Genomic DNA, 23,426 nt, shown 5'->3' on the forward strand with positions numbered 1-23,426 from the left:
ACTATCTCTTTTGATGTTAACATTTTAAAGTGGTATTTCCCAAGTTCTTGAGTAAACCATAATATCCTGGATTATAAAACTGTAAGAGGATGGAAGATTTCTTTATGTTTCAAAGGGGGCAGATACAAAAGTTACAATTGCAAGTTTTCTACAGCAATTAGCTGCTTGAAGAAAACAGAAGTCAAGAGCCTATGGACAGGGGAAAAAAACCCATGTAAACTTTAGTCATGCTGAGGAAAGTGAAGGCTATCTTGGTCAAGGCTAATAATTTTGATTTTATATTTCATAAATAAATTGGTTTAAATATATTAGTAACAGTCTTTTGTGTTTTATAATATTTTGCTGAAATTGAGAGTAGCTATAGATAGAATGACAAATTTTCTTTGCATATTCATTTTTAATGATTTTAGAATGCCTAGTATCTCTGTTTATGTGGATTCTCCAGGCTTCCTTGAAAAGTTTTCTTTATTTAACTATTTCTTTGCCAGAAGTGTTAAAGGAAAAAAACAAAGCAAACAAACAAACAAAAAAACAATGAATGGGCAGGGCACAATGGATCATGCCTGTAATACCAACATTTTGGGAGTCAGAGACAGGAGGATCACTTGAGCCCAAAAGTGCAAGGTTACACTGAGCTATGATCACATCACTGCACTCCACCCTGGGTGACAAAGCAAGACCTTATCTTAAAAGAAGAAAAAAAAGAAAAAGAGGAAAGAAAGAAAAAAGCTATTAAAGGAAAATGGAAAGTCTTACTTCAGGAAAACAAGGTAATACAGTAACTGCCTCAAGCAAAATCCTTCTGCTAATACTTCTTAGATGAACAACAAGTTTTACCACTTACCTACTTGGTTCAATAATCATTAAGTAACTAATCTTAACAATCTTTTTATGAGCTTGGTTAGAAGGATTATTTGTATTTGTGAGAGTTCACAAGACAGTCAATATTTAACATAGGTACACTGGCAAATAGAAATTAAAGTTATAATTCTTTATATTGAACCCAAATTATTGCTAGTAACTACAGTCAAGTGAGAAAATTTCAGATTAGCTAAAATTAATCATCTTCAGTAAAACTGCTATTATGTAAACAATTACAAATTTTATGTATATATTTCACCTTATTTTTCAAACTGCTCCTCAAAGCCTATATTTACTGGCAAAAAAAATGATATTCTAAAAATGTAATATTAATTAATTTGTTTGTTTGTTTTTGAGATGGAGTCTCACTCTTCGCTCAGGCTGGGCGCAGTGGCATGATCTTCACTCTCTGCAACCTCTGCCTCCCAGGTTCAAGTGATTCTCCTGCCTTATCACCCTAGTAGCAGAAATTATAGGCATGCACCACCATGCTTGGCTAATTTTTGTATATTTTGGTAGAGACAAGGTTTTGTCATGTTGACCAGGCAGTCTCAAACTTCTGACTTCAAGTGATCTGCCTGCCTCAGCCTCCAAAAGTGCTGGGATTATCCCTGGGTCCATCTAAAAATATAACTTTTTAGTTGATATGTCATGACAAAAAGTCTATACTCCAAATTTATTCTATATAGTCAGTAAACTCTGCACATTTCTTTATTCAAAGAAAAACAATTAGTTCACTAACAAGTTCATTTCTTTCTAGCATGAAATTGCAGGTTTTATAGCTATGTGCTTGTGAGTACTCTAGCAATATGAATATTCCCCCAGTTCTTTAAATTAACTACCTAGAATGGGTCATTGGTTCCCAAACTTCATTGCACGTTGGAACCAACTACAGATCATTAAAAAATTCTGATTCCTGCCTCCCACTTTCACATTGTGATTTAATTAATTAGGATGAGTTGTGGCATGAATACTGGAATTTTTAGTAACTTCCCGGTTGATTCTAATATGTAACAAATTTTGGAAACTACTAATCTAGATCCTATACTTGCCCTTCTGAAGAAAGCATTGCCCTTAATCCTGTCATAATAAACAGTGCTGTTGTAGAAAAATAAAACAGGGTCACCTGGGAAACTTTGAAAACATACTGATATCTAGGCTCTGTTCCCAGACATTCTAATTTACTTGGCTTAGCGTGCAGCGGGCCACAGTTATCTCCAGGGATTCTAACGTATAGTTAAGTTCAAAAGTTAGAAATCACTGAGTTAAATGCCACATGAATCTACATAAAATGATCCATTGTATGAATCTTCAGTTCCCTGTCTATTACCTCTTCCATGCTGAAACTCTCAAATGCCTGGATAGCTCATTTGTAGAAACCCAATTCCAAGTGGCTGCAATGATGTTTCTTCTCCTCCACTACCCCTTACTCCTCATACTCCTTCATCTTCTCCCCTTCCTCCTCCACCTTCTCCTTTCTTTCCTGCTCTTCCTTTGTTCTTCATGTGTCCTCCTGACTTCCCATAGAGTCACAATAAAATTTTCTTCCCACACAGCAGAACAAAACTTTTTCATATGTTATTTCATTTATCCACTTAATTAATAAGCACCAAGCACACTTATAAAAACATTGTGCAAGCCCTTAGTAGCAAAAAGATATACAGAGATTAATCTCATACTATCAAAGCAGTGAAAGCTAACTGCCTTCAAAAGTTGGGTTTTTCTGCCTTTAGAGTACCAATAAAGTATTAAACTAGGAAAATGGGTAATATTTTAAAAATAAATAAGCATTGTTTTGGTGAGATATATGAATTTATTTTGTGGTGTATGTGACAGGGATACAAGGCAGAGAAATTCTGGCCAGAAGAGTGTGGGTCCCAAACAAGGTCCCCATCCTCAAGCTGAAAAGCCTGATACCACAGCCCAAAGTGAAAACTTACATTCCAATTTTCCTGTTTGAATGTTGCCTTTTCCAAAACTATTCATGGCCCATCCTGACCTCCAGCCCTGCCCATAAAAACCCCAGGTTCTGCCAGGAGAGATAGGAGAAACAGCTGGACATTGGCGACTCTGATTGAATATTGGAAAGAAGTGGCTTGACTTCACAGGGATAGCTTGATGGTGTAGCTTCAGAGAGGAGTGGACTTCAGGGGACTGTTAGCTTCCAGTCCTGTCCTTTTTTTTAGCCAAGCTTCCCACTGAGAGACACTTTCATTGGCAATAAAATCCCTTATGTTTACCATCCTCAATTCATTCATGCAACCTCATTTCTCCTGGACTCTGAACAAGAACTCAGGTGCTGTAAGTGTGGGTGCAAAATGCTATCACACACCCTCCACTGAGCTGCGAACACTTAAGCCATCTGTAGATGGCAAAGCTAAAACAACACTGTAGCACTTCCTTTGGGGCTTCAGGGGTCACAGGCACCCTCTCCTAGATGCTTCTGTGAGGCCAGTATGGATTGTGCTATTACTGACTCCCAAAAACCCTAGCCTTGGTTCCTGCACCTATGCTCACTGTCCCATAATGGGTGGAGCAGGGAGTGAGTGGAGTTCACCTCTGCTGATGCCCATGCAGTCCAGTTTCTGCCAACAAAGTGGTCAGGGAAATACCTTGTTTCATATGTGTATCTATTTTTATTAGGATTCACCTCTAAAACATTATGCCACTGTCGTTGACTTATTATCTCACTTATTAGTAACTCTATTTTATTTTATAATTTAAATTTGTCATTTTGAATTTTTTGGATACACAGTAGATATACCTTTATGGGGTACATGAGATGTTTTGATATAGGTATGCAATACATAATAATCACATTCTGAAGAATAAGATATTCATACCCTCAAGCACTTATCCTTTGTGTTACAAATAATCTAGTTATAGCCTTGCAGGTGTTTTAAAATGTACAATTGAATTATTATTGACTATAGTCCTCTTATTGTGCTGTCAGGTAGTATTATTCATTCTGACTTTTTTTGGTACCCATTAATCATCCACAGATTCCCCTCTGCACAAGCCCTACTACCTTCCCAGACTCTGATAATTACACTTTTTCTATCTCCACAAGTTCAATTGCATTAATTTTAAGATTTCACAAATAAGTGAGAACATGTGATGTTGGTTGCTCCGTGCCTGGCTTATTTCACGTAACATAATGGTCTCCAGTTCCATCCATGTTGTTGCAAATGCCAGGATCTCATTCTTTTTTATGGCTAAGTAATATTTTGTTGTGTATATATATGAGCTACATTTTCTTCATCTATTCATCTATTGCTTACAGTTAGTTTGCTTCCAAATCCTGACTATTGTAAACAGCACTACAGCAAATAAAGAAATGCAGATATGTTTTGGATATACTAATTTCTTTTATTTTGGGCACATGCTCAGCTGTGAGATTACTGGATCATGTGGTAATTCTTTAGTTTTTTTCCCCAGGAACCTCCAAACTGTCCTCCATAGTGGTTGTACTAATTTACATTCCCACCAACAAAGTATGAGGGTTCCCTTTTCTCCACATCCTTGTCAGCATTCATTATTGCCTCTCCTTTGAATATAAGCTATTTTAACTGGGGTGAAATAATATCTTATTGTAATTTTGATTTGCAGTTCTCTGATGCTTCATGATATTGAGCAACTTTTCAAATGCTTGTTTGCCATTTGTATGTCTTCTTTTGAGAAATGTCTATTCAAATCTTTTGCCCACATTTTTTATTGAATTATTAGATTTTTCTTATATAATTGTTTGAGCTCCTTATTTATTCTTGTTATTAATCCCTTGTCAGATGGGTAATTTGCAAATGTTTTCTCCCTTTCTGTGGGTTGTCTCTTCACTTGTAAATTGTTTTCCTTGCTGTGAAGAAGTTTTTTAATCTGATGTTATCTCATTTTTCTAATTTTGTTTTGATTGCCTGTGCTTGTGGAGTATTCCTCAAAAAAATTTTTGCCAGGACCAATGTCCTGGAGCATTTCTCCAATGTTTTCCTGTAGTAGTTTCATAGGTTGAGGTCTTGCTTAGATTTAAGTCTTTAATCGATTTTAGTTTGATTTTTGTATATGGTCAGATATAGGAGTCTAGTTTTATTCTTCTGCATGGGAATATCCAGTTTTCCCAACACCATTTCTTGAAGAGACTATCGTTTCTCCAGTGGATGTTATTGGCATCTTTGTTGAAAATGAGTTTGTCTTAGGTGTGTGAATTTGTTTCTGGGTTCTCTGTTTTGTTCCTTTGGTCCATGTGTCAGTTTTTATGCCAGTACCATGCTATTTTCGTTACTAAAGCTCTGTAGTTTGTTTGAGAAGACAGGTAATATGATTCCTCTAGTTCTGATCTTTTTGGTTAAGATAGTTTTGGCTATACTGGGTCTTTTGTGGCTCCACAAAATTTGGAGGTTCCTTTTTTTTTTTTATTTCTGTCAAGAATTTCATTAGTATTTTGATAAGAATTGCATTGAATTTGTAGATTGCTTTGGGTATTATGGACATTTTAATAATACTTATACTTCTAATCCATGAACATGGAATATCTTTCAATATAATACCCACTTTAATTTATCTCATCAGTGTTTTATAATGTTCATAATTGAGATCTTTCACTTCTTTGGTTTTGTTAATTCATAGGTATTTAATTTTATTCGTGGCTATTGAAAATAGGATTACTTTTTAAGGTTTTTGTTTTTGTTTTTCAGATTTTTCACTGTTGGCATACAGAAATCCTTCTGATTTTTGTATATAGATTTTGTGTTTTGCAACTTTATATATTTTTTTTTAGTTTTACTACTTTTTTCTATGGATTCTATAGGTTTTTTTTCAAATATAAGATAGTATCATCTGTGTGTCCATTTTCTGATTTGAGTTTACCATAAGAGTTGTGAATACTATTTTATAATCCACTATTTTAAGCTGGTAACAATTTAAAACTGTATGCATAAGCCAACAAGTACAAAAAAAAAAAAAAAAACTAATGAAAGCTCTATGCCTTAATTTTGTCCCCATGCTTTGTAACTTTTGTTGTTCCTATTTCTACCTTATTGCTCTATGTTTGAGAAGTTTTATAGTTATTTTTATTGGATTATTGTTTAGTCTTTCTACATAGTAAATGTATAGTTTACACACAAGTCACAGTGCTATAGTAGTCGCTGTTTTTCTATGTACTTACTATTACCAGTAAGTTTTGTACCTCCATGTGATTACATATTGTTCATTAATGTCTTTCTCTTTCTGGTTGAAGTACTTCCTTTAGTCTTTCTTATAGGACAGGTGTGCTGTTGATGAAATCCCTTTTATAAAAAACAAAGAGACCAATAATTTTCTGTGCTTATTTTAATACCTCATATTGACATTAAATTTACATTTTAATTAGGAAACATAACCTTGAAAACTATGGTGTACAGTGTTTCAAAATTTAATTCACTTAAAAAAGATATCTTTTCATGAGTGGTGATGAAAAACACCTGACTAAAAGCAGAGCACTGATAACTTTTAGGGGGAAAAATATCTTATTTTTAAGGAAAGAAAGAAATTGAAGCAGGACATTGTTTTAATATGCATCTAATTAATTGTAGAACTTTATATTGTAAAATTTAATTAAACACATTCTAGTCATTTGGGTTTCAAAATGTAGGTAAAATACTAAGTTAAACACGTGAGGAATCGATATTATCCTTCTGGCATTCTTGTTTCAGCTACATAATAGCTTTCTTAGTAGGTGTGTAAGAAAGCTCCTGATATTTTTGCCTTGATCAAAGGCAAAAAAACATTCCATAAAGGGTAAATCTATTAATTAGAGACCCACACAACTTTCTTTCTTGCTAGTATAGTCGTTAAATTGATTTCTCCAGTCCATCATGTAATTGCTCCAGCGATGGAATCCTGCTTTCCACTCCCGTTCTGCTTCATCAATATGTCCTGTAAAACATGGAATAAGTTGTAGTAATCTAAATTTTAATCTGTTTCATTAATTAAAAAATAATTTCAAATACAAAAGCCATTTTCTCCAACTACACTGTACAGCAATATTTTCTTTTTTCATTTATTCTTTATGATTAATGTTTAGCTCTCTCTCTGCCTGAAAAGAGATTTTAATAAAATCTCTACAGATTATGGGAAAATGCAAATAACAGATATAAAATTTATATAAAGTATAACCTATATAAAATGGAAAATGAGCTTATATATTGTATTACGTGTAATTACATTATATCTATTGTCTTTAGTTTTCAAGAAGATATGTAGATATTATGTTCTTGACCCATTTTAAAATAGCACAAATTTCATTTAATGGTCTCATTTACATACATAGTCCTATAACAGATAATTATTTCTGATGAAAATTATATATGAATACAGTCATTCTTCGTATCTGTGGAGAGTTGGTTCTAGGACCTCTCAAGGATACGAAAATCCTCAGACACTTAAATCCCTTATATAAAATGGCATAACATTTTCATATAAGCTATGCACATCTCTACCTAATTTATACCTAATATAATGAAAGTGCTATGTATATGTTTATCGTATTATATTGTTTGGGGAATAATGGCAAGAAAAAATGGTCTGTATATGTTTAGTATGGATGCATTTATTTATCAAATATTTTTGATTGATGGTTGATTGAATCCATGGATGTGTAATCCCTAAATAAAAAGGGCACAATGTATTTATTCATGAATAAGGATAACTTTGTAATTGTCATTCCACATAGATATTGCCTTTATTATAATGCATTATTTTATTTTATTTATTAATTTTTTTTGAGACAGAATTTCACTCTTGTCGCCCAGGTTGTAGTGGAATGGCACTATCTCATCTCACTGCAACCTCTGCCTCCTGCATTCAAGTGATTCTCCCGCCTGAGACTCCCAGATAGCTGGGATTACAGGCATGCACCACCATGCTCAGCTAATTTTTGTATTTTAGGTAGAGATGGGGTTTCACCATGTTGATTAGCCAAGCTGATCTTGAACTCTTGACCTCATGTGATCTACCCACCTCAGCCTCACAAAGTGCTGGGATTACAGGCCAAACCACCATCCCTAGCCAATACATCAAAAAACAAACAAACAAACAAACAAACAAAAACAACTCTTGAATATAGTAAAAGCTTATACATTTATAAATCAATAACCAGAACATGTCAGTTTCCCATTCAACATTACTAAATGTCTCTACTTAGGATATAATTTAAATTCCTTAGTGTGATGCACAAGACCCTTCATCTCTGGCTCCTGCTTATCTGGCTTCTCTCCACTTTGCCTTCACATTAAGATTCAGTGCAGCTATCTTCTCTTCTTAAAAGCTTTCTATGGTCCTGGGCCCTGACTCCACTTCACTGTGAGTAAGCAGACCCTGTCATTTTCACCTGTACAACTTTAGCTACTAGTGTATTTCCTGTCTCACAGTAGCAGAGTATAGGTTTTGTAAATCTTATCAAATTAGTTGACAGAAGTATTTCTAAAAGATAAATTATATTTCTTTTCTTTTATTGCATTTTAGGTTTTGGGGTACATGTGAAGAACATGCAAGATTGTTGCATAGGTACACACATGGCAGTGAGATTTGCTGTCTTCCTCCCCTTCCCGTATATCTGGCATTTCTCCCCATGCTATCTCTCCCCACCTCCCCACCCCACCGTCCCTCCCCTATTTCCCCCCAACAGACCCCAGTGTGTAGTGCTCCCCTCCCTGTGTCCATGTGTTTTCATTGTTCAACACCCACCTATGAGTGAGAACATGTGGTGTTTGATTTTCTGCTCTTGTGTCAGTTTGCTGAGAATGATGGTTACCAGGTTCATCCATGTCCCTACAAAGGACACGAACTCATCATTTTTGATGGCTGCATAATATTCCATGGTGTATATGTACCACATTTTCCCTGTCCAGTCTATCATTGTGTTGGTTCCAGGTCTTTGCTATTGCAAACAGTGCTTCAGTGAACATTCGTGTGCATGTGTCCTTATAGTAGAACGATTTATAATCCTTTGGATATATACCCAGTAATGGGATTGCTGGGTCAAATGGAATTTCTATTTCTAGGTCCTTAAGGAATCACCACACTGTCTTCCACAATGGTTGAACTAATTTACACTCCCACCAACAGTGTATTTCTATTAAGTATATAGTTAAACATCTAACAAGATGGCTTGAAAAACATTCAGAAACAAGGTAACTGTCAACTACCTAGGAAAAGTAACCAATTCAAAACCACCGCAGATGTCTATTTAGAAATTATTTTTCTCTTTCCATTGTTTATATTTTCATGGGTAGTTGCTATTAGGAATATTTCATATTTATTTTCATTAATAAACATTTTGCAAACCAGTTGCCCTCCACACCAGCAAAATACTTATGCTATCTTTAACAAAAATGTTAAGTGATGTTTGGAAAGAGCATTATACCAGCATTACTCATACTCATTGTAATTTTAACAATATGTTAATCTCATACTGTGGATGCAAGTACATTTTTCACTCAGTAAAAAATGGAATTGTGTGAAATTTCTGCAAGGGAAATGACCTTCAATAAAATTCAACATCCCTTTATGTTAAGAACTCTCAATAAAACTAGATATTGATGGAACATATCTAAAAACAATAAGAGCTACTTATGACAAACCCATAGCCATATGTTATTGAATGAGCAAAAACTGGAAGCATTCCTTCTGAAAACCAGCACAAGACAAAGATGCCCTCTCTCACCACTCCTATTTAACATAGTATTGGAAGTTCTGGCCAGGGCAGTCAGACAAGAGAAAGAAAGGGTATTCAAATGAAAATAAAGAAAGTGAGATTGTCTCTGTTTGTAGAGGACATGATTCTATATTTAGAAAACTCCATCATCTCAGCTCAAAACTCCGTAAGCTGATAAGCAACTTCAGCAAAGTCTTAGGATACAAAATCAATGTGCAAAAATCACAAGCATCCCTATACACCAACAATAAACAAGCAGAGAGCCAAATCATGAATGATCTCCCATTCACAATTGCTACAAAGAGAATGAAATACCTATAAATACAGCTAAGAGGGGATGTGAAAGACCTCTTCAAGGAGAACTACAAACCATTGCTGAAAGAACTAAGAGGACACAAACAAATGGAAAAACACTCTATCCTCATGGATAGGAAGAATCAATGTCATGAAAATCGCCATACTGCCCAAATTAATTTATAGATTCAATGCTATTCCCATCAAACTACCATTGACTTTCTTCAGAGAATTAGAAAAAACTACTTAAAATTTAATATGGTACCAAAAAAGAGTCTGTATAGCCAAAACAATCTTAAGCAAAAAGAACAAAGCTGGGAGTATCACACTACCTGACTTCAAAACATGTTACTAGGCTACCAAAGTAGCATGATATTAGTGTTAAAAGAAACATATAGAACAATGACACCGAACAGGGACCTCGTAAATAACACCACACATCTACAACTGTCTGATCTTCAACAAACCTAAAAAAACAAGCAGTAGGAAAAGGATTCCTCTCTAATAAATGGTGCTAGGAAAACTGGTTAGCCATATACAGAAAACTGAAACTGGACCCCTTCCTTACACTTTATGCCAAAATTAACTAAATATGGATTAAAGAGTTGATTATTAAACCTCAAACATAAAAATCCTAGACAAAAACCCAGGTAATACCATTTAGGACACAGGCATAAGCAAAGACTTCATGACAAAAATTCCAAAAGAAATTGGAGCTAAAGCCAAAATTGACAAATAGAATCTAATTAAACTAAAGAACTTTCACACAGCAAAGGAAACTATCATCAGAGTGAACAAGCAACCTACAGAATGGGAAATAATGTTTGCAATTTATCCACCTGACAAGGGTCTAATATCCAGAATCCACAAGAAATTTAAACAAATTTACACAAAAAATGCTAACAACACCATCAAAAAGTGGGCAAGTAATATGAACAGACACATCTCGAACACATTTATGTGGCCAACAAACACATGAAAAAAAAGCTCAACATGGCTGATTATTAGAGATGCAAATCAAAACCACAAGGAAGTACCATCTCACACCAGTCACAATGGCAATTATTGTAACATCAAGAAACAATAGATGCTGGTGAGGCCGTGGAGAAATAGGAATCCTTTTACACTACCTGTGGGAATGTAAATTAGTTCAACCATTGTGGTGATTCCTCAAGGATTTAGAATCAGTAATACCATTTGAACCACCAATCCCATTGTAGGGCATATACCAAACGAATATAAATTATCCAACTATGAAAACCCGTGATTAGGTATGTTTATTGCAGGACTATTTACAATAGCAAAGACATGCAACCTAAAAGCCTTTCAGTGATAGACTAGTAAAAGAAATTATAGTACCTATGTGCCATGAAATACTAGGCAGCCATAGAAAGGTATGAGATCATGTCCTTTGCAGGGGCATAGATGAAGCTGGAAGCCATCATCCTCAGCAAACTAACACAGGAGCAGAAAACCAAACATCACATGTTCTCACTCATAACTGGGAGTTGAACAGTGAGAACACATAGACACAGGGAGAGCAACATCACACACTGGGACCAGTCGGTGGGTGGAGGGTGCATGGAGGGAGACCATTAGGACAAAAAGCTAACGCATCCGGGCCTTAAAACCTAGATGACGAGTTGATAGGTTCAGCAAACCACCACAGTACACCTATACTTACATAACAAACCTATACATTCTGCACTTGTATTCCAGAACTTAATGAAAAAAAAAAAAAGAAAATTCTGCAAAGAACCAAATGGCTCAGTATGCATAAAACAGTTAAATTCTGGCAGATTGTAAATTTTATGTGGTATAAAAATAATAATGAAGTTTTTATTTTCTAAAAATAACTGCCTAATGATTGAGTGGGAAACACATACAGAAAATGTGAATTTGTATGATATAATATGCATAAATAAATGTGACAACTCGTATTATTGACCTGAGTATTCCTCGGAAAAAGGATAGTGCTTTATACTTAGGCTAGCAATTTTAGTATGAATTTTCAAAGCATAATAATTGGACATAAGTCTCATAAGAGGATAGAGACTCTACATATAAATATGAATACATTAAATATACATATTCACCTTGATACATATGACCTATTAATTTATTATTTTTATTATTCATCTTTCTATGCCCAGTATTAAATCAATAATAATATCATTTTTAACCAACTCTGTCATATGAGTGATTTCATTACTTTAAAATTATTTCAAATGTCACCAAGTCTTGTGCTGATTGTAAAACAGAGACAACTTGCTTTGTGTGTGGGTTTTGGGGAATTAGAAAAGGTGGGAATCCATTTTTTGTTTAATGCCTCACAGGGTAAAAAGAAGAGAATAGTCATGGAAGGCAAATTGTGAAATAGTAAATTTATAAACATATTGGCATTTTTCAGTTCACTTCTTTGTGATCTTTGTTTTGCAAGTACTGTTGTCTCAATTAAAAAATAAGTTATTTTCTTCCCTATGAAAATAATAATACATTTTGTTGTTGTTGTCATTGTTTTTTTTCTAGCCAAAAAGAACAGTGAGCAAATTTTCACCAGAGCTATCTATTTATTAAAGTCTAAGGAATTAGAAAATATTTGTTCATTTAGACTGCTATAACAAAACAGTGTACACTGTGTAGCTGATATACAATAGAAATTTATTTTTGACAGTTGAGGAGGCTTTCCAGCAGATTAGACTTCTAAGATCCAGCAACAGTAGGTTGTATCTAATGAGGACCTGCTTTCTGGTTCACAGATGGCAGTCTTACTGCTATGTTCTCACATGGAGGACTGGGGAGTTCTCTCAGGAGGTCTTCTTCTTCTTCTTTTTTTTTTTTTAATAGAATTAATGCCATTTGAAGGGGTTCTGTCCTAATGCACTCATCATCTCCCCAAGGATTTGGCTTCTAATAACTGCCCTTTAGGGGCTAGGATTTCAACATAAGAATTTTAGGGGGACACAAACATTCATTCAGACCATGGCAGGAAAGAATGCAAAGGTGAATTAACCCATAATTGCTAGTGGAGGTGAAGTTAGAAGAGATTATACTGATATTTAATTATGTTTGGCATCATAATGAATAACGAAGAAACAACAACGTTCATATATTTGTGTGTTCATTGAAAATCTCTTTTCTTTTTTATTAATCTGGCTAGTGGTCTATTTTGTTGATCTTTTCAAAAAACCAGCTCCTGGATTTATTGATTTTTTGAAGGGTTTTTTGTGTCTCTATCTCCTTCAGTCCTGCTCCGATCTTAGCTATTTCTTGTCTTCTGCTAGACTTTGAGTTTTTTTTATCTTGCTCCTCTAGCTCTTTCAGTTTTGATGACTGGATAGGGAAAATGTGGCACATTTACACCACGGAATATTATGCAGCCATAAAAAAACGATGAGTTTGGGTCCTTTGTAGGGACATGGATGAACCTGGAAACCATCATTCTCAGCAAACTGACAGAAGAGCAGAAGATCAAACACCGCATGTTCTCACTCATAGGTGGGTGTTGAACAATGAGAACACATGGACACAGGGAGGGGAGCTCTACACACTGGGGTCAGTTGGGGGGAAATAGAGGAGGGATGGTGGGGGGTGGGGAGCTGGGAAGAGATAGCAAGATAGCAAGGGGAGAAATGCCAGATGTAGGTGATGGGGAGGAAGGCAGCAAATCACACTGCCACGTGTGTACCTACGCAACAATTTTGCATGTTCTTCACATGTACCTCAAAACCTAAAATGCAATAAAATAAATAAATGGAAAAAAAAAAGAAAATCTCTTCTGTCCACATCACATGATTATTTTTCTGTTTGTTGATCAGTCATTAAAATTATCATGGAATGAATACTGCTTTATGCAATAAATGTCAATCACTAATTGATCTGTTGTAATTTTGAGTATGGGGCAAGATCACAGAGTGAACTAGTATCAACTCTGGCGAGGCTTTCTGAGGACTTCATGTAACTTAAAGAGAAACAGTTAATTTACTTAATTATTAACTTATTAAAAGTCACTTGATTGTTTTGCTTTTAATGAGGAATTGATAATTCAGGCATACTAAGGCATTAAAACTAGTTTCATTATTTTCTCCAAATCACCTTTCCACTTTCTCATCCTTGATTGCCAGTCTTGCTAAGTGATCAGCAAAAGTAGTAAATGATTCTTAAAGTAACGAGTCCAAATTGTATCTAGGCTCATAACTTTACAAGTGGTCTTTAGTTTTGGCAAGCATGATTTATTCAAAGGCCAATGGAGAAACTATTGAATCTAACATTTTTTTCTTCATTGGGATACTATGAAGGATTTTTATCTTTTAAACAAATGTACTATTCTACTTTTATTGAAAAAATAGTAATATCCTTGAAAATGAGTCATTTTGCTACTTCCCTTTCTTTTTTTCAAATAGGTATGATATTGTGATATTGTGCAGTTATATCCTTGTAGAAATCTGAATTTTATAACATTTGAAATAAATATTATAAATTTTATTTCTTCCAGGTGCATGCAATAACAGTAGAGCCATGTGCTGAAGTATGGTCTAAAGTTAACTGCTAGAGTTTGTGTGCTTAAACAAGTCTTAAGAACCTTTTTATTTGAGAACATTTATTGTTCAAATGTAAACTACTGCTGAAGTGGTACTTATAAAGCTTATTGGGTTTCCATCTTGAGTAAGGTAAACATTTCTCCTTTTAAGAAAGCCAGCTAGTAATTATTATTTGAAATTTTTCTTTACTTATAAAGTTACCTTTAAAAAAATTTCAAAAACTTTAGTCCAGGTCTTCTGAATAACCCCATTCTCAAGTCATTAAAGATTAAAATATTTGAAGTGTCATGACTTGAAAAATATAAGGTATGACAAGAACATGGGTCCTTAATCTTTTAAATCTGTTCCACTATTTACTTATAAAACCTAAATCCTTGTTACCTCAAACTGACTTTGTTCAAAGGTAGCATTTTTATTACTAATGAATACATGTTGCAATAATCGTATCATGAATTTACTTTAAAATTATAAGTTATATCTAATATGAAAACCGGATTATGGGGGAATTAATTGGAAAAAATGGTATAATACAAAAGCATATTTTCAGGACACACTGAGCCTAACCGTAAGCATGGTCCTAGACTACAGCGAGGTAGGTATTTCCATAGAAGTCAGTGTTACATGAGCTAGGAATTTGTTCAGCATTATATGGGAAATAGTAGCAGCTTTTTGGAGTTTGTTTATTTAATCTGCTTTATGACAGGTAAGTATTTGGAAATACAAATTTGTGAAGGGTATTTTTAAAAAATGCTGATATGCAAATTTTATTTTATCATCACATAAATTGAAATAGATCACCTGTGCTTAAACCAGAAGGGCCCAGCTTGGGTTACAATAAATAAGTCACTTAAAATAACCCACTCATTTTATCCCAAATTATAACCCTCCCATATAAAAATATTTTAAATAAAGATGAAGGAGATGTAGTGTGTGATATGGTAAATGATAGTATCTCTTTGGGTCTCTTGGCAGATTAATAAGTTACCTCATCGTTATTCACACCCGGAGGACACAAGGACAGCACTGTTGCTCTGCCAAGAGAAGCAGAAGCCCATCTCTGGTTATATATTATGTCACAGAACATTTGGTAATACACAGAGCACTGGTATATCAGAAACATTTCCCAAGCAGATGGAGTACATAATTATAATTTTGGTGAGTAATGTCTGATAATCAAAAGGCATATTAAACAATCAAATACAGCTCTGAAATGCCCATATTTGCTGAAACTCACCCCCAACTTATCTAAATAAAAAATCAAAAACATTTAATGTATTATGATATCTAACACAGAGCCTGAAAATTATAGTGTCATGATGAACAGAATAGCAAACTCTGTAGGATCTGCAATATGTCTGATGGCTGAAAATCAGTTACTTTTAGAAAGAATATTTAAGGAACCAAATGGATTATAAACAGCTGGGCATTTAAAAACCAGACAGGGAGTTGGAATATATGTCGTTTTTGTCGAAGAAGTTCAAACTAAGGTGACACATGTTTGATCACTCAAATGGATTACAATATTTTCTTAATAATGAATATCAAGATACTATAATAATCTGAACAAATTTTCATAGTATTTCCTTACATATTTCTCACCAATCACTTCCTGAAGACTGGTTAGCTAAATAACTACTTGTTTATAATATTATGTAATATTATATAATATTATGTAATATGTGTGTGTGCTTAGATAAAAATTTCCAAGTTCAGAATATGTAGAAATATTTGGGCCAGGTGTAATGACTCACGCCTGTAACTCCAGCACTTTGGGAGGCCGAGGTGGGTGGATCACGAGGTCAGGAGTTCGAGACCAACCTGACAAACACAGTGAAACCCCGTCTCTAATAAAAATACAAAAATTAGCCAGGCGTGGTGTCATGCACCTGTAAGCTGAGCTACTCAGGAGGCTAAGGCAGGAGAATGGCTTGAACCTGGGAGGCGGAGGTTATAGTGAGCTGAGATCATGCCATGGCACTTGGCACTCCAGCCTGGGTGACGCAGCAAGACTCTGTCTCAGGGGTGGGTGGTGGGGAAAGAAATAACAAGATCTCATTTACGTTGTTTAAAAGATCATCTGTCTGTAGTGCTGGGAATAAACTACAGAGGGTTCAAGGAGACCGATTAGGAGGCTACTAAAATAATTTAGGTGAAGGGTGATGGTTGCCTGAAGTAGAGAAGTAGTGGCAGAAATTGAACGAATTGGGCAGATCTTACATATATTTTGTAGGTAGAGCCCTTACTAGTCCAATACATTATTTACAAAGAGGAAAGGAACAGGCAAGGTTGACTTCAAAGATTCTGGCCTGAGAAACTGGAAGAATGAATGTAGGTGACATTGCTGAGATAGGAAAGACTGCAAGAAGAGCATGTTTGGAATGCAATACCAAGAGTTCATGGCCAGGTGTGGTGGCTCACCCCTATAATCCTAGCACCTTGGGAGGCCAAGGCAGGTGGATCACCTGGAATCAGGAGTTTGAGAACAGCATGGGCAACATGGTGAAACCCCGTCTTTACTAAAAATACAAAAATTAGCTGGGTGTGGTGGTGGAGGCCTGTAATCCCAGGTGCTAGGGAGGCAGAGGCAAGAGAATCACTTGAACCTGGGAGGTGGATGTTGCAGTGAGCTGAGATCATGCCACTGCACTCCAAGGTGGGTGATAGAGTGAGACTCCATCTCAAAAATATATACATGTATATTTATATTGGATTGTGTTTTTAAATATGTAAATTTTGGAGGCTTTTCCTTCCTTAAACAATAAATTCGTTTTTACCTATTTTTACATACTTATTTTTTAGTTCTATACATTATGATTATTTGGTATATTCATTTATTTGTCCATTAATTAATTCCACAAAAATTGTCTGAATAACAAGTAGGGCTCTATTGTAGCTTCCTTTTTCTATTTTATATTCTCACGGGGTGAAATTTATATTTTGGTTTTCCTTATTTAACTACTGAAGTACTGCTCATATAGTAAGAGTGCACAACATATCTACACTTGATGGGAAAGTTTTTAAAATAATGTAGTCATTAAATCAAGTTATTTTAAAGTCAAAGATACATGGAGTAACTCCATCACCCTGCCTTGGATAGTTTTCTTCACCCCTCTTTTACATAACCCACCATTTATTAAATAACCAAATGCTAAATGCACACATACCTGTCATTTCCAAGACTTTTGGAAAAAATAATGTCCAGAATCGGCATTGTTGAGCACGTAGTTTAGTGAATATTCTTGACGACTCTGTATTCAAAGTTAGATATTTTTGTTCGGTGCTTTTGAAGATAGGCCATCTTGTGCTATTGTTCTGAGTCCCATTTGGATTTCTAAATAATAAAATAGAGACATTATAGTAAAATTGAAATCTTTGTTAGATTAAAAAGAATATTGTTCTCTAAAGCTGTTCACAAGAGCTTTAAAGAGTTTAAGACAGAAAAAAATTTGAATATATATTGATGATGTGACACATAAGTGAACTGGGCTTAGTGGTTTTAGTACTGAGAAGTACTATGTTATTTGAAATTGTTGGCATTAAAATTTAAAGTTGAATTTTTAAAATGGATTTCTGCTTAACATATTGGAATAAGAAATATTTTTTATTTCAATAAACTATTTCTTCGTTCACACTTAAACATGCTCAAAGCACAGTGTTACTTTTTTTCATTCTCTTCCCTTCTCCTAGGCCCAATCATTTCATAATAAGGAATCATATCACCTACTCATCTTTTGCATCTATTTTATCCTATATATTTTTATCAATACTGTCTGAGTTTACAGGAAACTGCTTTCAGTCCCACTTTTAAGTTCATTTAACAGCTCATAAATCTGTTTACTAATTAAAAAGCTTTCAATAATTCTTCAGTGGTTTTAAACTAAGGTTAATGAATATGGTACCACCCATATTTCCAAGTTTATTTTCCGAAATTCTCTTATAAACCCAGCCAATAGGAATTAGGTAGAGTTCCCCAGTAATTCCCTGCTTTTTTCATTTTCTCTCTATGCTCTAGCTGTGACTTCTGCTTAGAATTCTTTTATTTTGCATTTTTATTTGTCCAAACTCATTCAAAACTTTCATACTATCTTTTTTGATATTTCCCATATTTACAATTGTGATTTCTAAATGAACATTGATTCTATGTTTTAGATATCTACGGTGTTGAGCTCGTTTTTACTTTCATAGCACTCAATAAGATATTAATGCCAAGGTCACACAACCAGAAACTCAGTTTGTTTGTTTTTTTTAAGTGACTCTACAGAGTCACTAATACATCTGTAGATTTCCTTATATCTTTATGTTATTAGTATGACTTAGACACTAATCTAGGCTCCAAAAATATAAATATGGGACCCAAAGTTTTCCTCGGTCAATTTATAAGCAAAAAAAAAATCCGGGAAAACAAAGAACCTACAACATAAGATAGCATAAGCCAAGTTTAAATAAAGGGCCACAAATTGTTCAGAAGAAGAGGGCGCAGTCACTACATTCTTGAAAGGAAATTATCTGATGGAATAGGAATCTGGTTGAAAAAGAGGAAATAAGGAAATGAACTAGAAAGTTGGGAAAGCTAGAAAAAAAAGATAGCATTAAGATAGACATTAAAGGTTAATCTACTTTTTTGTTCAAATAGTGATGAAAAAAACGAGTTTTGTCGAATTCTAGGATAGAAGGAGAAACCACTGAATTTATGGACTTAAGATATTAGTGTTGTCACATTAAGGGCTAACAGTCTAGGAAAATTGTTTAGACTCAAACTTGCAGGCATTTACTACTCTTGAGAAACTTTTGACTAAATGGCTAGTGTGAGCAAAATGTTTTAGAAATATTGATCTGAAGGTGGTATTTAGAATAATCAAGAAACTACAAAGTTATTCAGCCTTTTCTAACATAAATAAAAGATTAAAGTGACAAAGATAAGTAATTTATTCATAGGTCTTATTCTACCTTAAGCAAAATCATATAAGGAAAACTCTAGTCGAACTTTTCTAAAAGTTCAACACACAAAATCTTTCATCATTCAGATATTTCTGTAGACTATTAATAGATAGAAATTTTGCAGTAGTATGAGCAGATGTAAGTTTGCTTGGCCAAAGTCTCTAAGTCCAGCAGAGTTTGAAAGGAGTAGACATTTGTCCAGTATGATTTTCAAGAGGCAGATTTTTGTCATGAAAACTTTATATTGAATATGCACTATAAATTCATCATAGATGCAGACATGCTCAACCATGAATTCAGGAGCTTTAGAGACAAATAGTTTCTTGAGGTACTAGTTTATTTTATAGAGGAATTGGATAATTTACTAAGAATTATTAATAAGCACAGCCATTCAAGCTAAACCAATATCATAGCAGAATTGAAACCTACTGCTTTAGGGTATTATTTGAGAGAGGTCAAGAAGAAAATGTCTCCAGATCACAGATGGCACACTTGTCTAGGTAAATTATGTAGTCTTTTTTCTGTCTTTTAAAGCTGTAGAAACTAACAAGTACAGCTGCTGGAGGCTGGTTATTAAACCAGGAGAACTGATGATCTGATTCGGTACAGCAATTCTTATGTTCCTAAATTGCCCACTTTTCTTCTAATTCTTCTCTGATTTACTTACGGCACCATTTTAACTGCACATTCATTTCTGTCTTCTGCGAATGGCGACTTAAACAGAGCTGACTTGTACTTGAGTTCAAGAGCAAAGCAGTAATGATACCGCCAGTGTTCTTTTAACAAACTTTGTCCTATAAAATAATTCATGACATACCAAATCGTAATTTAGAGATAATAAAATTCCTTTGCCTATAGATGCAGATACAGTTTTCAAAAGATTGAAATAGCTATTGAAGTGATGAAGTATTTTATTCTATAATTTGAAGAAAACTCCAAAGACTTAAAAAATAGCAAGAGGGACAATTCTCTTTCTGTCTGTATTAATAAAAAACTTTGTGAAATACAACATATTTCCAATATGCACAATTCCAAACACTACATATTTTATCTCAAAATTATTAAGATAAATTTAAACATCTTGACTTTGCTATTTCTCAAAGACATTTTTTGTTCTTGTCACAAAATAAAGATTTCAAAACAGTAATGAATAAAATTTTTCATGAGGTTGTCTATGCTGTATTTTTACTATCTGGTTCTTTTTCTACTTTGTAGTATACCAAAATGCTTTACAGATCACAGATTAGAATTTTCTTCATATGTAGGTGTGAAAGGTTTTAAGACACAGCTAATTTAACAAAAAAAAAAAAAATTCAGCAAATATCTCCCTTTAACATCTGTGTTATAGAAAATTACTTGTTGTCATTGATATTTAAGTACATAGTTGATAACTCATTTTATGAACAGATTAAAGAAAAAGACATTAATTGACACACGATGCCCTGATACAAAGAAAATCAGGCATTTAGCTTCAAAAATAAAGTTTTCTTGGATTTATAGAATCCCGGTGTTGCCTACCCAAGCCTAAAATGATAATTAAAATTATCCTTAAGAATTCAGAGTCAGTTATTTCTAAGTAAGCTATAGTAATTTTAAAGAGAATATATTTTAATTAGCTTTAAAATCTAGTAAAATGAAGCTATAGTTAACAGTTGTATATTAAAAGGCTAGATGAAATCTTTTACTGTCATAAGAGGGTTGAGGAAAATATATTGGACAGGTTTTAAAATATTAAAATATTTATAGATTCCATTACAAGTCACATAAATGAAATTCTAGTATAATATAAGGAATAGAAGGGCTCTAAGAAGACCTATATTTAGAAAACAGATATATTTATTCGTTCAACCAGGATTTATAAAGTGGGTCAGGTATTATTTGAGTGATAAGAGACTCAACAAACACAAAATAGAAATTCCTTCATCTTACCATTTTTATTTGATAAGAAAGGCAATAAATAAGATCAATAAAGAAACGATGTAATATGTTAGATGGTACTAGGTGCTAGTGATAATAAAATGAGGAATGGGGATAAATAGAAATTGCAGGTGAGTAAGTATCAGCGTGTGTGGGGGGGAGGGGGGAGGGGGGTCCATAATGAAGAAATATGATTGTGTTTTGTCTCTGGTTCTTGCAATGTAATCCCTAAATACTTGGAATCTTATGCAATATGTGATAGCTGATGCTAACATGGTGCCTTATGGTGAGTATCTAGTAGATTAGGCTCATGAAATGACTCAGGGTTAAGATGGCCACACTGATCATCTTAGGATAGGAACTGGCCCTGCCAGAAAGACCATCCATGTGATTAGAGGGTTGAGACTTGCTGCCATGTGGTATCAGCCTGGCCTCCAGGGAGGGGAGAGGGCTGAAGATTGAGTTCAATCATGCAAGCAATGATTTAACCAATCATGCCTATATATAATAATAAAATCCCAATAAAAACTAAAGGCACAAAGCTCAGGTGAGCTTCTTAGCTTGGCAGTACTCCGTAAGTACATTGGCAGAATAGATGCCATGAAGGTAATAGATCTCTGAGGACAGAAAAGTTTTGCACTTGGAACATTCTAAGTCAAGATACTACTCTATGTGTCTCTATCCTTGGCTGGTTCTGAGTTATACCTTTTTGCTATAAGAAAACTGTAATTGTAATTATAGGGCTTTGCTGAATTCTATGAATAGCTCTTGTGAGGTATAAAATCTGAGGGAGTCCACAGGGACTCCATATTTGTAAACAGCTAGTCTGAAGTGAGGGCAGCCACATAGACCCTAAACTTCTGACTGATGCGAGGAATCTTGGACCAACTTTGCAGACTGGAAGATTAAACCTGACTTTCTGTAACTCTGGGTAAGGGAGCTTTGCAATATTTAGTGGGAAATAAACTTCTAAGTGAATACTTGAAGGAGCAGAGGGATAAGCCAAACAGTTGTTTGGGAAAATAGTAGTTCAGCAGAAGGCATGGAAAACAAAGATCATGAGAAACATGTGCTTAGAGTTTTCAAAGGAAAGCAGATGGGACAGTGTGACTAGAGTGGAGGCAGCAAGAGAGGGAATAGTAGGGGATGTGGTTGGAGAGGGGAAAGTGAGCTCACATTATTTAGTGCCATATAGGTCTTTGAAAGCATTTTGTGTCTACTCAGAGTAAGAGAGGGAGGAATTGGAGGGTTTGAACAAAGAAAGAATAAGATCTGCTAGTCACGGTGGATCACACCTGTAATCCCAGCACTTTGGGAGGCCAAGGCAGGCAAGTCACAAGGTAAGAAGTTCAAGACCAGCGTGGCCAACATGGTGTAACCCCATCTCTAATAAAAATTCCAAAATTAGCTGGGCAAGGTGGTGGATACCTGTAACCCCTGCTACTCGGAAGGCTGAGGCTGGAGAATGACTTGAACCTGGGAGGTGGAGGTTGCAGTGAGATGAGATAGCTACAGCACTCCAGCCTGAGTGACTCCATCTCAGGAGGGGGTGGGAGAAACACAAGATGTAATTTACATTGTTTAAAAGATCATCTGTCTGTAGTGATGGAAATAAACTATAGAGGGTACATGGAGACCAGTTAGGAGGCCACTAAAATAATTTGAGAGGTGATGGTTGCTTGAACTAGAGAAGTAGTGACAGAAATTGAAAGAATTGGGCAGGTCTTACATATATTTTGTAGGTAGAACACTTACTAGGTTTATTGATTAGATATAAAGAGGAAAGGAGCAAGTAAGGTTGATTTCAAAGATTCTGGCCTGAGAAACTAGAAGAATGAATGTAGTTGACATTTCTGAGACAGGAAAGAATGCAAGAAGGGCATGTTTGGAATGCAGTATCAAGAGTTCATGGCCAGGTGTGGTTGCTCACGCCTGTAATCCCAGAACTTTGGGAGGCAAAGGCAGGCAGATCACTTGAGGTCAGGAGTTCCAGACCAGCCTAGGCAACATGGTGAAAACCCATCTCTACTAAAAATACAAAAATTAGCCAGGTGCGGTGGCGCATGCCTGTGATTCCAGCTACTTTAGAGGCTGAAGCAGTAGAATGGCTTGAACCTGGGTGGAGGAGGTTGCAGGAAGCCGAGATTGTGCCACTGCAATCCAGCCTGGGCTACCAAGTAAGATTCTGT

The 23,426-nt window shown here is 34.9% G+C and overlaps 1 protein-coding gene across 1 annotated transcript in view; it reads right to left on the reverse strand.

Moving 5' to 3' along the window:
• Positions 1–6,167: 6,167 nt before the first annotated feature.
• The window catches only part of BCHE (butyrylcholinesterase), a 62,218-nt gene continuing 44,959 nt past the window's right edge, over positions 6,168–23,426 (reverse strand). The window contains exons 3-4 of the mRNA XM_017503258.2: positions 17,547–17,713; positions 6,168–6,768 (exon numbers count right to left, since the gene is read on the reverse strand). Coding sequence (XP_017358747.1) covers positions 6,644–6,768; positions 17,547–17,713 — 292 coding nt within the window. The 3' untranslated portion in view covers positions 6,168–6,643. The remainder of the gene's footprint in view (positions 6,769–17,546; positions 17,714–23,426) is intronic.

Source organism: Cebus imitator, unplaced genomic scaffold (assembly GCF_001604975.1).
Source record: "Cebus imitator isolate Cc_AM_T3 unplaced genomic scaffold, Cebus_imitator-1.0 Scaffold308, whole genome shotgun sequence".
Classification (NCBI taxonomy): Eukaryota; Metazoa; Chordata; class Mammalia; order Primates; family Cebidae; genus Cebus; species Cebus imitator.